Raw genomic sequence first — 14832 nt, 5'->3', positions numbered from 1 at the left:
GGTGTTGTCGGTGTCTGTGTACATGCTCTAATGCTAGAAGACACTCCTTTGCACGAAGGGAAGTGGGAGAGACTGTGGTGTTGTCGGTGTCTGTGTACATGCTCTAATGCTAGAAGACACTCCTTTGCACGAAGGGAAGTGGGAGAGACTGTGGTGTTGTCGGTGTCTGTGTACATGCTCTAATGCTAGAAGACACTCCTTTGCACGAAGGAAAGTGGGAGAGACTGTGGTGTTGTCGGTGTCTGTGTACATGCTCTAATGCTAGAAGACACTCCTTTGCACGAAGGAAAGTGGGAGAGACTGTGGTGTTGTCGGTGTCTGTGTACATGCTCTAATGCTAGAAGACACTCCTTTGCACGAAGGAAAGTGGGAGAGACTGTGGTGTTGTCGGTGTCTGTGTACATGCTCTAATGCTAGAAGACACTCCTTTGCACGAAGGAAAGTGGGAGAGGCTGTGGTGTTGTCGGTGTCTGTGTACATGCTCTAATGCTAGAAGACACTCCTTTGCACGAAGGAAAGTGGGAGAGACTGTGGTGTTGTCGGTGTCTGTGTACATGCTCTAATGCTAGAAGACACTCCTTTGCACGAAGGAAAGTGGGAGAGGCTGTGGTGTTGTCGGTGTCTGTGTACATGCTCTAATGCTAGAAGACACTCCTTTGCACGAAGGAAAGTGGGAGAGACTGTGGTGTTGTCGGTGTCTGTGTACATGCTCTAATGCTAGAAGACACTCCTTTGCACGAAGGAATGTGGGAGAGACTGTGGTGTTGTCGGTGTCTGTGTACATGCTCTAATGCTAGAAGACACTCCTTTGCACGAAGGGAAGTGGGAGAGACTGTGGTGTTGTCGGTGTCTGTGTACATGCTCTAATGCTAGAAGACACTCCTTTGCACGAAGGAAAGTGGGAGAGACTGTGGTGTTGTCGGTGTCTGTGTACATGCTCTAATGCTAGAAGACACTCCTTTGCACGAAGGGAAGTGGGAGAGACTGTGGTGTTGTCGGTGTCTGTGTACATGCTCTAATGCTAGAGGACACTCCCGTACACGAAGGCAAGTAGGAGAGACTGTGGTGTTGTCGGTGTCTGTGTACATGCTCTAATGCTAGAAGACACTCCTTTGCACGAAGGAAAGTGGGAGAGACTGTGGTGTTGTCGGTGTCTGTGTACATGCTCTAATGCTAGAAGACACTCCTTTGCACGAAGGAAAGTGGGAGAGACTGTGGTGTTGTCGGTGTCTGTGTACATGCTCTAATGCTAGAGGACACTCCCGTACACGAAGGCAAGTAGGAGAGACTGTGGTGTTGTCGGTGTCTGTGTACATGCTCTAATGCTAGAAGACACTCCTTTGCACGAAGGAAAGTGGGAGAGACTGTGGTGTTGTCGGTGTCTGTGTACATGCTCTAATGCTAGAAGACACTCCTTTGCACGAAGGAAAGTGGGAGAGACTGTGGTGTTGTCGGTGTCTGTGTACATGCTCTAATGCTAGAAGACACTCCTTTGCACGAAGGTAAGTGGGAGAGACTGTGGTGTTGTCGGTGTCTGTGTACATGCTCTAATGCTAGAGGATATTCCCGTACACGAAGGTAAGTAGAGAGACTGTGGTGACAGCAACAGACCATCACTATTTTATTTGTTGGAGTCATCTATGTATATATGAATTTATTAGAATAATTTCGTTTTCCACAATGACCTCATTTTCCAAAATCCACACTTCAAGATTTGTTACATCCATGTTTTCTTGAACTGAACTTTTTCCGAACCTTTCATTAATATTTCAAAATTTCAATGAAAGAACATGATGAAACTGAGAACTTTGGATAATGATGATGCCCACGATAATTAGATATGTCCGGATTTCTAAGAATTCTTCATGTGATCTTTTTTGAAGTTGCAGTGATCGTTGAAACTAAATTTTGAAAATGTTGCAACCCATGTTCTACACTGATCACATTTATTTGGTACCAATGTGCTATTGCTAAATTAAAGTTGCACACACAGAGACACCCAAAATCTCAAATTTCGTGCCCCCTTCTGAGCTGAAAAGGCCTTGTGTGTACGTGTCTGTCACATGTTCTCTGAAGTTCTCAATTTACACCAAAAAACTCTGTTTCGCACAAGAATTTCCTCTTCAGTTCTACGCTTTTTTTGGTGTAATTTAAATGTGTCGCAAACATTCAATGTCTCTTACATTCATATATTCATCTCAAAGTGTTGCAAACTTTTTTTTTGCAATTTCTTCCTCTGTTGCAAAAATAGCTCCGTTTCTATTTTGACAGGATTTCAACCACAAAGGTTTTCACACATTGTTGATTACTAGGAGTTTCAGTAAACGTTTTTAGAATACTTACTTTATATTTTGTAAAAGTGGACAAACCATAACGATTGCTCCCGAAAAATGTTCTACTCAATTCAACAATTTTTTCTAAACGTCATATTTATTGAAATTTCAAGTCCAATACCATTTCTATACTCATATAACACCCGTATGACCCAATGTAGTCTGATTTTATTCAATTTCTAAGAAATTTTGTGGACTTGATCGGAAATGTACAGCCAACATGATCAAGTTCAGCAATGATCCACTTGCGTCCGTATAACGCCTGGTTCAGAATGATACAACTTTTAGTACAATTACGAAAATTTTCTTCAAAAAGTTTTGATGCTACGACTACCATATAACCTAAAATGTTTTAGCGCCAAATCACCACATATTAAAATTCAGACCATGACTATTTTACAATAGTTTCGATTTTTTCCAGTTTCACCAGTTTTCATTTCTTTGATAACAAAACTTCACAAAACTCCACAACTACCCAAATTATTCAAAATTTCAAAATCTGATGTCCATAATTGGTGTGAGTTGACATTCAACAATATCATGCACTTTCTTTCTGTGGGAGTTGGATGTTTGATGATGTTATCCAACGTCACCAAAGAGCACAACGCAAACATACCAGAAAGTATGCAATTACACTTCTTCACTTCACACCATTTCTGTTTTCAACTTTCTACATATCACATTTTTTGGAATAGGTGCAGTTTTGGAGCATTTTTCATATTGATTCTGAAATTTCAACATTCACAAATCTTGATTTGCAAGACTAAAAGAGGAAATACGGTATGTTAGTATTTTTTGCAAAATTTGTTGGAAAAAATCGCTCGATAAACTCGCCTTCGCTTTCTGCTGTTTTCCCCTTCGCTTTCTGCTGTTTTTCCCCTTGATTTCAGCATTCAAATCTTCCAAAGGCCCCTGACCAAAAAAAAAAAGAAAAACACTGGATTCGCATCAAGTCGCATCATTGTCATTCAGCCTTTAGCTTCCCTTTTCGAACACATTTCAAATGCCATCTTGAGCAAATATTTCCGTTTCTTGTCAGTTTTACTCATCATCATTGCATCCTGAAAAGGTACACATTCTATCAAGTTTCGCGTCTAAATTGCCTTTCTCCAAGGATTCAATAAAAGTCGTGTTTGACTTGCTCCCGTGTCAATGAGCTGCAAAAAACTTGTTTTTTTTTCATTTGAGAAAATTTGAAAAACAAATGCCGTTTTCCGTTTTTCAACGCAGGTTTAACAATTTCAGTTTTAGTCTGAAATCTAAGGCTGATCGTGGACTGAGCGGCAGAATCGGGATTTTAGCGTCGGTGGCGGTTTTACATACACGGTCACTATTAAGGATCTCTGTACTTTTGCCCACAATAAAAATTAAAATATTCTGATTATAAAACGTTATAAACTTTTACAAATTTCAGCAATGTTATCCAAATCATTTTTTAAAAGAGTTTAATTGAAAAAAAACTGAAAAAAAATAATTGAGCTTACGACATAAATAGGTAGAGCTCGGTTATAGTAAATGTGCATCTGACTTCGATCGAGGTTTGCGGTTGACCATGAGCTCCTGGATTCTTTGAGCAAAATTCGAACTTTCTATTTTGAAGTATTGAACTTAAGCCAGTCACCTGATGAGGCGATGAATAAAGTCTAGCAATTAATTTAATTGGCCTTTTTCAAAGGAAAAGGAAGCGTGTGAGAAAAAAAATGTAATTTCTGATTTTGTACGACATGTGTGAGTTTGAAAAACGAACAAGAACAATACACTGTGCTCGATTGCAAAACATCCGGTGTCGCGGCGATAAGAGTTTTTTTTTCTGATTTATCATGTTTTCCAAGAGTGGGTACACTTATAAATGTCTAGGACACGGACTGCGTCATAACACAGACATAGCCTAGAGCATCATATTGAACACATGACCGTAATTTCATTTATTTAATAATTGAATGTCAAAGATGTCTATTTTTGAGAAGTACTATTCGATTTCTTTCATTTTTCAACTTTTCGATTTATTTGAGTGTATTTCCAGAAGGTTTCAAAATATAATATTTTTCTCTAGCCAGTTATGTTTTTTTTATATTGTGTCTTATGCTGTAAGACCAAGCAACAGACAACTACAAAAGACACAATTGGTAGCCGAAATTTTAGCCAAAATGTAAATTTTTCCTCATGGAAATTAACATCATTGCTCCAATAAAATGAGATTAGGCTTGGCGTTATTTTCTCTTTGTTTTTTATGTTGGAGAAATCAATGAAACAATCGGGGTGTTTTTTTGATTTTTCGATTTCGCTTTTAATACTTCTGATAGTCTATTGTTTCTAATAGTGAGAATTAGTTTTTTCCCATATTTTACATGAAGACGTTTAACTTTTTTTAAATTTGAGGTTAGAATACCTTTTAAAACACCATATACCAAATACATATATATGTATACTAACATAATATCTGAGGGTGGAGTTCAGGTACAGGCACTTTTGTCAGACCGTACCTCGACTCCGTGCTGAAAATAACCAAAGTTTATGTAAACTTTCAAGTTTAATTTTACTACCTTTTCTCAGTTAACATGTATCCGTCTTTGTATTTTATATTTTTAAATTGTCTGAAAGTGTGCTTAAAAGTTTCATCTTTCTCAAATTTTTTCACTAAAACAGCCTGTACGCCAAAACTCCAATACTCTAAAAAATCTGAGTTCATTTATTTCTTGCTCTCGCCTACAATTTCCCTCTATTAGACATATATCCCTTTTCATGTTTCTTCCATACGTCAACAGAGAGTGTAACTAAAATTGTGCACTCATGTGCACTGATGTCGGCGTACTCGGTGCGATGACTAAATTGTGCTTCAGTTTTTGTATGAATTTCGAAACGAAAACGAGCTGATATTCCAACTTCCTACTATACATGTTTCATTCTTCCCTTCTGATTCTGTACATTGCAACATATTTTCTAAAATTCTTAAATGCATGCACATATGTAGGTGTAATTGTTTTTCCTTCAGATTCTTCATATCTCTACACTCTCTCGAAAACTTCTGCCTTCGTCTAATGAGCATTCTTTGCAATTCACGAGGAAATCGCTGACAGAATGCGGCACGAGTTAGATCAAATTCTAGGGTTTCAACACATTTGAGTAGTCCTCTTTCCCCCTTTTTGTCAAGTTGCTCGAAAATAAACCCGTGTTTATAGCCGCGGTCATTAGCCATAGGGAGGAAAAACTCCTGAAATTTCTCAGTTTGCAATTGAATGAGACATATCTCCTCCCTTCCCATTTTGGCATCCAATTTCAAGTTCGTTGCCTCATTTACACGTTTTCATCCTTTCAAACTCAGCCATCCACTACGGGGGATTTAACTACACTGGTCTCTCACAAGCCCCGCCTCGCGCCGGCTCCGCCCAATATCGGAGGAAAAAGTGGCGAAGGAGGACAACAAGAAACAGTGAGATAGTGTGATGAGAAGCATTTTACATTGAAAAAATTAATAGTCAGTTTTGTAAAATAATCTTGTATTTTTAATTATAGAGATGTTTCATTGAAACTGAAATTGACAATACTTTTTGCTCGCTTTTTCAAATGAAATATTGTCGATATTTTTTGTTTGTACAATCTAGTTTTAAGTTTGACAATTATTTTTATTCACTTTTTTCTTTAATTACTTTTGTTTTATGAAAATAATAAAACGTGGAAATTACAAAACAAAAACAAGTTCAAACATTGTTTGCAATTGATTTTGTATTTTTTTTTTAATAAATGAACTTCTGAAACATTTTTTTTTTTGAAAAATGTTTTTTTTCAAAATATATCAATTTTCTTCCACCACTGTGGGAAATAAAAAGCGAGCGAAAAGTTATGTTCCATTTCATGATGTAAATTGAAATGAAAATCCGAAATTTAAGACGAAAACAATGGAAAACTCGTCTCGCCATCGTTTATGTTTTTTTCACACATTCTTGATTTTTGTTTACCTTCCTGTTTGTTATGTTTCTTTCCAGTAAAAAATTAAAAAAAAACCGGAAAGCATTTCATTATCTTTTATATGCGTTATTTCCAGAAACCCATCATATTATTCTCCATTGGAACATTCTTGGATCGAGTATTAATGCGGCGTCTCTTGCGTTGTTTCTTCATTCTTATTGCCGTCGTTAATCTGGGCATTTTTCTAGTCGGTAAGTTATGAACGTTTTTTTGTGCAAATACTGCGTAAAGGAAGTGCAACATTAGAAAAAAGGATATGGGACATATTATGCACTTTTCGGCGGTTTACTTGGGTACTAAGAGCTCTTTTTCTGGTGCTCAAAATTGTTATAAAAAGATGAATATTTGTTTAGTAGTGGGATGCAAGGAATTGCAAAATTTTGAAAAAAAAATCTGCAATAAAATCCTTTATTGGGTTTGATAGGTTAAACTTGAAAACAGTAATTATTGTAGAACGACAAAATAAAATCTGTGAAAATTTGAATACGTGTGGGAAAAAACAATTAATTAGGCCGAGTGTCTAGAAATTATTTTTTACGGAAATTATATTCTATCCACTGAGAAAAAAAAGATAATTTCTGAATCTCAGTTTTTGGAACTCTCCATTTTTGATTTGATAGAATAATAAGAGTTTTTGGAGCCTATTCAACTAGGTATTGAATTTCCGTACAAACTATTTTACTGTTTAAAATTAGATTTTGAACAAACATGACGGAGATACATGTCAACTTATAGAATCAGAACACAATAAAATAAATTAAATGTTAATTTTGACATTTGAGTGATCGCTGTGCCCTACGTATTACTTTTTTCTTAACTAAATTTGGTGAAGGAAAACATTTAAAATTATGTAGTTACTTCATTCATTCTATAATATTTTAAGTTGAAATGTCTCCAACTTCTAGGTCTTGGCGTCGGAATAATACAAAACGACCTTCTGATGGTCTCCGGAGTTCTAACAATTCTCGGCTTCCTAGGAATGGTTCTATCAGCTGTCGCATGGTTCGTCCAGTCTTCGGTAAGTGAGATGCTTTGTCAATAGACTGAAACTTGACACTTGTGCAGTGCGTATGATTAATTAATGGCCGACAACGAATAAAACGCGGGAGTTTTTGTACTTTTCCTTTTTGTTCAGAACTTTTTTATTTCATCCATTTTACACCAGCTATGTGCGTTTAATGAGATAAATCTTTCAAGTGCACCACCATGTGAGGAGAATGTGAGAAAAGAGGAAAATGAATATGATTGGATCCAGAAAAAGATGAAAAACGCACACAGAGATATAAAAGAAAAGAGTTCTTCGATCTCTAGTTTCAGTGAAAAAGTTTGTTTGTCACACGCTTTTCAACTATTTATAAAGTGGAGCGAGGAGTGAGGGATCATAATTAATTGACTCATTTCATTTTCCCCCCATTTTATCGTAGAGAGCAAAATGTTTGATATTTTCAATAACTTTTTAATTTCAAACTGAAACGGTGAACAAAACAACAAACACTTCGTTGAGAAAACAGTGAAATGTCAAATTGTGCATTGCATTGACGCACGTGTCCTAAGTCCTAAGTGACAATTTGAAGTTGAGAATTTGTATTTCAAATTTGTAAATGTACTTTGTGTTTTGTAGAAAGCAAAGAAGTTAATGAAACAAAGGGAGCAGATGCCGGAGGAGATGATAACAAGAGATACGACTGAAGCAGTGATGAAGAATATAAGGGGAATTCCGTTTTTGATTCAGGTTGGTTAAGAAAATATTTTGTTTGTTTTTAACTTTGGAAACATTATTAACATAGGAATACTATTTTTAAAGGTTAAAAATTTGATTATAAAAACAATTGAAACATCTTATAAAGACAATTGAAAAATCATCTATGAATCAAAGGGATTTTTATGTTTTTTGAATACTTATCTTTTTACAGTTGTGTTCAATATTAAAATCAATTTTCAAAAAAAAAGACATAATACAATTTTTTGAAGAATTGAGTTATGCTGCATAAATTTCATAGATAATTGTTCACTTTCAAACTAAACTAATCGTTCGTGAAATTTCACTGTTTTTGCAATTTCTCAAAGTTTCATGGAAAACTGGAAAATTTTCATTTGTTGCTTTTTGAATAGTCATTCTTTTTTTAAATGCTCATTATTTTCCAAACTTTAATTTCTCACATAATTTCTAAATACAATTGTTGCCAGATTTTACCAGAGAACCACATCCATCATCGAGTAGTGTTTCTAACAAATTTCCAGAGTTTTAGAGAATTTAGCAGTATCTCCCCGATTGACTTACAAGTCCTATGTTTCTTTTTCAATTTCCCAGACAAACACGTATACTTGTTTACCGAAATTTCATAGACAGATGTTTCGTCATTCGGTATATTATCGTAAAATAATAGATTTCCCTCCCCAAGTGACCCTTCCCATGAGAAACTTATAAGTTTTCTGAGAACCGTCTGCAACAAAAACCTGCAAAAACTTCCTGTTACAGGCAATTCAATACTCTATGGAAACCACATATTATCGAGATATGATGAATGAGCTGAACGATGGGATCGTGAGAACCTCAGTGATCCATACAGCACCAGCATGTCAGTCGGTTTTGGATTCAGAAGGTGATACTGAATCGACAAGGCCCACACCAACACCGAGGTAATTTTAGGGCCTGGAAACATTGTACAATAAGACAGTGTTTGACTAAACTGAAATGTTGTGTAATGAATAGCTGAAATCTAAATTTACAATAAGAGTTTTGTTTTTTTTTTAGACGATCCAGAAACTCGGCAGAAGAGCAGTGGCTGGCTCATGGTGAAAAATGGCAAAATGAGCAGTTGCGGTTATCCATGGAACGGGAAAACCCGCACTTTTTGGTTTTTCCATACAGTGAGGCTTCACCTCATCGGGAGTCTATGAATAATATGGATGCGTTGGTGCATGAGTTTTCCAGGATAGACAGCATTAAACGGCCACACTGGTGAGATTTCAGATTTGCAAAACTTTGTCAAGTTTGAGGTTAACTACATAGAAAGAAAGAATTCCAAAATTGTATTTAATTTATATTATATATCATCGTAGTTGTCCATGTCTCTTGTACATCTACAGTATTTCTGTTTTTACTGTAAAATTTCAAACAGAAGTTGGTCTCAAATAGTGAAACAACTTGGCATTTGGCTCTAGATTCTTGCCCAAGTTTGGCCCAAAAAAAATTAACTTGGATCAGAAGTTGGCAAAACTTGAGCAAAAGTCGGGCGAGACTTTGGCAAAACTTGAATTCAGGCTGCACCACAGTTTAACCTAAGTATCACCCAACTCTTGTCAAACTTTGTCCCAAACTTTTCTTGTTGCGTTTCAAACTGTGGTAGAAGTTTGGCATGAGTTGGGTGAGACTTGTGTTAAATTTTGGAGCAGCCTAAGTCCAGGTTTTGCCAAAATCTTGCCCGACGTTTGCCCAAGTTTAGCCAACTTCTGAACCAAGTTAATTTTTTTTGGGCCAAACTTGGAAAAGAAGCTAGAGCCAAATGCCGTGAAGTTCAGACGCTCTAATATTATATAAAGTTCAAAACTCAATTGTTCGTGTGATCAAAAAATGTATTTCTTAGAACAACGGTTCCAATGAATTAAAAAAAAGATTTTATATTGTGAAAAAATCCAAATTCTTCATATAACTTTACCACTTTTAACATTTCAGCTTCACAAAGCAACAAAAAATTGCTCACAACAGATTTCAAGTGCGATGTATCGGAATGTCAGCGGAATTTATTGAAAGGTAGGCTTATTTTTTCCATATGCCTATTATAGACTGAAATCTATGTTTTTTTTCAGATTCAACAATTCCTTTGGTGCGAATACTAATTATAGCTAATTTTTACATTTTTGATATAACTTATACTTATCTGTAATTGATTTTATTTATTTCTTTTGCATTTTTTCCCGTTCTAACTAGACACAATTTTCATTGCAGTTTAACAGAATTAAAAATCACGTTTAAATTAAAACAAAAGTGTTTTTTTTTTCATTTTCTTTTGAAACATGTAAAGCACATAAAAAAATTTCTAGGTGCTGATATTATTTTGAAAACTATTATATTCTTCAATTTTTTATTTTCAATAAATTACTTCATTCAATTAAATTTGATGTAAACAGATTTCCTGAAACAAATCGGCACGGAATGGGTACATCGACAAATCTCGAATTTCATGATTTAGTATCAAATTCACGCCATTTGAGCGTTTGGACAGATACGAAAATGCATTGACATACTTGTTTTCAACACATATGTACTTGAAAGTCATTCTGAGAATACCCGGAGAAACAGATTAAATATGCCAGGGGCCTAGTAGAAAGAAATTTTTTAAAAAAGCGAAAATCGGAAAGGGGGTCTTGAAGAATTGACAGAAACCGAACAACGCACTTTTAAAATCTAGAAAAAGAAAAAATACGTTTAGTAAAACTTTCAATTTTCTGGGAAAGATCTCGTGAACTCCTGTGAACTTTCGGTTAGTTATTTAGAAACTTCAAATCAAAAAAAAAAAAGATCTTTTAGCAAACACATTTTTTTAGCAAAACTTGAAAAAAGTTCCGTCTTCCAGTTTAATATTTGTTTTCAAACTGTCATAATTTTTTTGATAAAAATAAAACATTTTCAAAGTTAATAGTATTTTGTAAGTTTAGTTTTTAATTTCATCTTCCAATTTTTGTGTACCCAAAACTACATCAACTGCAAAATATATTTTTATGACGATTTTTTTGAACATTCTAAGAGAACGTTCTTTTGAGTTAGAAACAAGACAGGAAACATAGTAAATCAAGTTTCATTCCTGAATTCACTTTTACTTTATTTTTCTTTAGATAAAACTAAATTTTAAATGATCAAAGTAAATCCCCCGATTCATCTTATGTGTGTGTGTTCATCTCACCCAAATTTTGTTTACCCATCGATCCCGCCAGCCAAAAACTGGACACTTCTTGTATTAGTTTTTATTTGGAGAATGACCAGAGACACGCGCCAAGCTTTTGGTAATGGAAAACAAAGTTGGATAATGATGGTTATTCGAAGACGGAAATACATGTGTGACAATTAGAAAATCGTATAGTTGTTTTTTGTAAATTTGGAAATTACTATCAATAGAATAAGGGTGCTTACTTTTTGAATAAAAATGCAGTTTGTTAATTTTGGATTTGTGTTGTCAAACTTTTCAAAAGTAACATTCTAACATTTCACTGCACAACTTTTAAATTTCTCGTCCGGGTTATGAAATTTGTTACAAGCTCAGAAAAATAAAACTACAACTTTTTTGGGGACGAAAGATCTGGAGCGGAACTTTCCACAGGCCTAGCTTTTTGAAGCATACACTACATATGCTGCTTATTGAGCCAGAGCAACAAATAGTGCCAAAAATCAACTTGACTTGACTGGGACCTTATTCATTTTACAGTACTTATATATGAATTATTACATGAACGGAATGAATGTTGAAAAAATATTAAAAGTTTTCAACCTTCCCATTCGAACTCTTCCTCTTCAACGTTATCTTCGACTGCTCTGATCTCAGCTCTGATTAATCGCTCGGATAGTTCGTTTGTGAATCCGTCCCAGATTTCTTTTTCAAACTCCCGTGAGAACACAGGGACCATTTTCTCTTCATAGCTAACTGGATTAAAATACTGGCATTGAGAAATGTGATTGTTGAGTTCGACAGGAACCCTCCATTCGGTTTCTGGTGGTGGCTCGGTTGAAGTCACTTTCCAGATCTGAAATTAAAAGGTTTTTTAAAGTAATGTGTTTAAAAACTCACATATTGTTTTAGAGCCCACTTCCCTTGACGTTCCATTTCCCACACTGGCTCCACGTAACATTTTGAATTCATTGCGATGAAGACAACTTTTCGTAAAGTTCTGTAAAATCCGACTTTCATGATATTCCATTACCTGCTCTTACCTATTCACCAATGATAAGTTAAATAAAGCTGAACTTGGAAGATAGTCGGCAAGTGTTTCATAGACCCAAAGTGGAAGTGTTTCAATGTTGTGATATGATACAGAATCAGGACTTTCCGGGAACTGATCAGCAGTCGGTTGATGAGTTATTGTACTTGTGTGAGGATGGAATCTGAAATACCATAATTTTATGAATGTTTTTTTTCAGAAACTAAGTTGTGTAGCAAATTCATAAGTAACTAAATTCAATTGCCATGTGGCAATCTAAATTTGGAATAATTCAGTACGCACCAAAAATGCTAAATTATCGATGCTCAGAAATATATACAGAAAAATATTGCGACTTGTCAAATTGTTAACTTATTAAGAGAAATAATTAAAAATGCCCTAACATTTTTGTAAAGCCAACAACGAGGAATCAAGTTGTCTAATTTGTTTTAGCAAATTTCAAAAATAGGTGAATATTGGAAATTTGGACTACTCAACATGTCAAATTGCTGTTTTGAAATAACACGATAAAAACTGACTTACTTCAAGTTTCCCACTTTAACTTTCACACGAGTTGAGGTGAAATCACATCCGCTCGACCAATTCGGACACCTCAAAACAATATCATTCATAATATCAATTGTTTCTGTGTGTTGAGAAAGACAATGTACTCCATATTCTGACCTGCGAACGGTTTTCAGACACCTGGAAAAGTCATGATATGTTTTTATTACTTTAATTTTATATCTTCAAATTACTTCAATGTGTATAGAGTTCCTCCTTTCTGTATTTCTCGGATGTTTTCACTTTTTAAACTTGATTCCGACACGTTCAAAACATCGACATTAACCTGAAAAATTTCATCGTTAAAGTATTAAAGCAATAATTGAAACATTACCTTCAGACCCAACTTTTCATGAAACTTATCAACAACTTGCGGAGTCATTCTTCTTTTTTTCATTTTCTCAATGTCAACTCCATTTCCCAAAGTATGTAGGTGCTGTGCAGCAGGGTCAATTTGGCACATGTAGCAGTTAGAAAATACCAGCTTCGACTTTTTCAGCTTTTCTCTTTTTTCTCGCATTTCGTCTTCGCTACTGTCTTCAAATCCTTCAGTTGGAGAAGAACTGTCGTAAGGCTGGAAAAACACAATTATCATATATTCTGCATTAGTCTAATATGCAAAACTGATTTCCAGCTACCTAATGACTCCAAATAATTGTGTCGATTTTTGAATTTTTTGTATGAGTAATTTACTATAAACTATTGGTAAACGACAAAAAATTACAATGTCTGAACATAAACAATTTTAAAATATTGTGCAATTATTTTTTCATGTTTTCATCTAAAAATATCCTACCATATTCCTCAAAGGCAATAATGGATGTGCTGGATGTAATGGATCCCGTTGTCGAACTCTTTTAGGCCGTGAAGAGTTGTAACTTTCGATGATCAAATTTTGATCATAAATCGCTAATTGAATATCAATATCATCCCTTTCGTTAACTGGCAAATTTTGTTTTTTTCGTCCCATGAACTTTAGCTCCAGCTTACAGGATTTCGCATTTAACTTTCGGCACCGGTCTCTGAAATTAAGATTTGTAAAAAAAAGCTCTAAAAATTTCCGTTAACCTTGAACACACTACAATACTTGCAGCACAGATTGGTAGATGATTTGTTATTTTTTCACGGAGCAGTACTACATTACAGCCGTTTGAGTAGTTGGGACATTTTACAGGAGCCTGAAGCAGTAAACCAGTTTATTGAACTTTTCAAGCCGTCATAATCCTACCCTCCTGCAGACATGTTCAATGTGCTCCTCTTGTTTACAAGAGTGAAGTAAAGTATGACAGTGCTTACATTTGGAAACTGGACAGTCAGTTGATATACAGTTCAAACTAAAACAATGGGAACAGTGGGTATCGTGAATAGTGGACATCTGCAAGAAAAATTGCAAAATAAATAAGTTGAGTGAAAATATCTATCTTCTCTTAAGCAATCGATAGATTTGAAATGCTCTTGAGATTTTTTACGTGTGATCTTTTTTTTTTGCTGTTTGTATCTCTCGACTCTCTCCTCTCTTTAAAAAAAAGTTGCAAATACAAATACTGTTTTTTTTTCAATACTGAACAGTGCAGAATAATAATAAAATATCAAAACTACATCAAATAAAAGGTATAGTATTGCCAATGGCGTTTTTTTCTAAAAAATTTTTATAATAGTCCAACAAGTGTCAATTGTAAGATTTTAAAATTATTTCAAATGCCTCAAAAGGTTTTTTCAACATTTTGATATGTTTTCAACAGATTGAATTTTTTTAAGGTAATTTTAAACTTACTACAAGGAGAGATAAATAAAATACAAGTAATTGAAATGCAAAAATCGAAGAAAATCAACAAATTGGTTTCAAAATTGCGTAAGTGGAAACTGATCATTTACATCTGTTTGGGCTGGAAAATATAATTTCAAACAAATTTTGAAGAGTTTGAAGAGTACAATATTTGGTTATTTTATCAAACACGGTGTTTGAAATACCTTCTCTTTTTTCAAATTTCCACTCCAACACAACGAAAAGTACTAGTTTCTTGTGAATTCTGACGCCCATGTTTTCAAAAATTTC

The 14832-nt window shown here is 34.9% G+C and overlaps 2 protein-coding genes and 1 non-coding gene across 3 annotated transcripts; 2 read left to right on the top strand and 1 right to left on the bottom strand.

The window, feature by feature from the left end:
- The first annotated feature begins 2930 nt into the window (after positions 1–2930).
- C10E2.8 lies at positions 2931–2986 on the top strand. Its single transcript, NR_072915.1, has one exon. It is a non-coding gene; the product is annotated as an Unclassified non-coding RNA C10E2.8 (non-coding RNA).
- A 2343-nt stretch (positions 2987–5329) lies between these two features.
- C10E2.5 (Inner membrane protein) lies at positions 5330–10411 on the top strand. The gene is made up of 8 exons (NM_078301.2): positions 5330–5808; positions 6376–6490; positions 7205–7317; positions 7921–8031; positions 8779–8939; positions 9055–9261; positions 9976–10053; positions 10110–10411. The coding sequence occupies exons 2-8, from the start codon at positions 6424–6426 to the stop codon at positions 10147–10149; spliced, it is 777 nt and encodes a 258-aa protein (NP_510702.2). The 5' UTR covers positions 5330–5808; positions 6376–6423; the 3' UTR covers positions 10150–10411.
- A 1284-nt stretch (positions 10412–11695) lies between these two features.
- C10E2.2 (F-box domain-containing protein) lies at positions 11696–14151 on the bottom strand (the record flags this gene model as incomplete). The annotated part of the gene is made up of 9 exons (NM_078300.8): positions 11696–12038; positions 12083–12182; positions 12226–12396; positions 12756–12917; positions 12971–13062; positions 13111–13350; positions 13573–13798; positions 13845–13954; positions 14005–14151. 9 exons carry the CDS (start codon positions 14149–14151, stop codon positions 11781–11783), a joined length of 1506 nt encoding a protein of 501 aa, NP_510701.2. The 3' UTR covers positions 11696–11780.
- Positions 14152–14832: the final 681 nt, after the last annotated feature.

The sequence above is a fragment of the Caenorhabditis elegans genome, chromosome X (assembly GCF_000002985.6).
Source record: "Caenorhabditis elegans chromosome X".
Taxonomy (NCBI): domain Eukaryota; kingdom Metazoa; phylum Nematoda; class Chromadorea; order Rhabditida; family Rhabditidae; genus Caenorhabditis; species Caenorhabditis elegans.
This window is presented reverse-complemented; position numbering and strand designations above follow the sequence as displayed.

Bases quoted from the DNA above. Each gene is read 5' to 3' on its own strand.
- C10E2.5 (NM_078301.2), top strand. From the start codon at position 6,424: ATGCGGCGTCTCTTGCGTTGTTTCTTCATTCTTATTGCCGTCGTTAAT. The intron at 6,491-7,204 runs GTAAGTTATGAA...TCCAACTTCTAG, and splicing joins TCTGGGCATTTTTCTAGTCG to GTCTTGGCGTCGGAATAATA. The intron at 10,054-10,109 runs GTAGGCTTATTT...GTTTTTTTTCAG, and splicing joins TCAGCGGAATTTATTGAAAG to ATTCAACAATTCCTTTGGTG.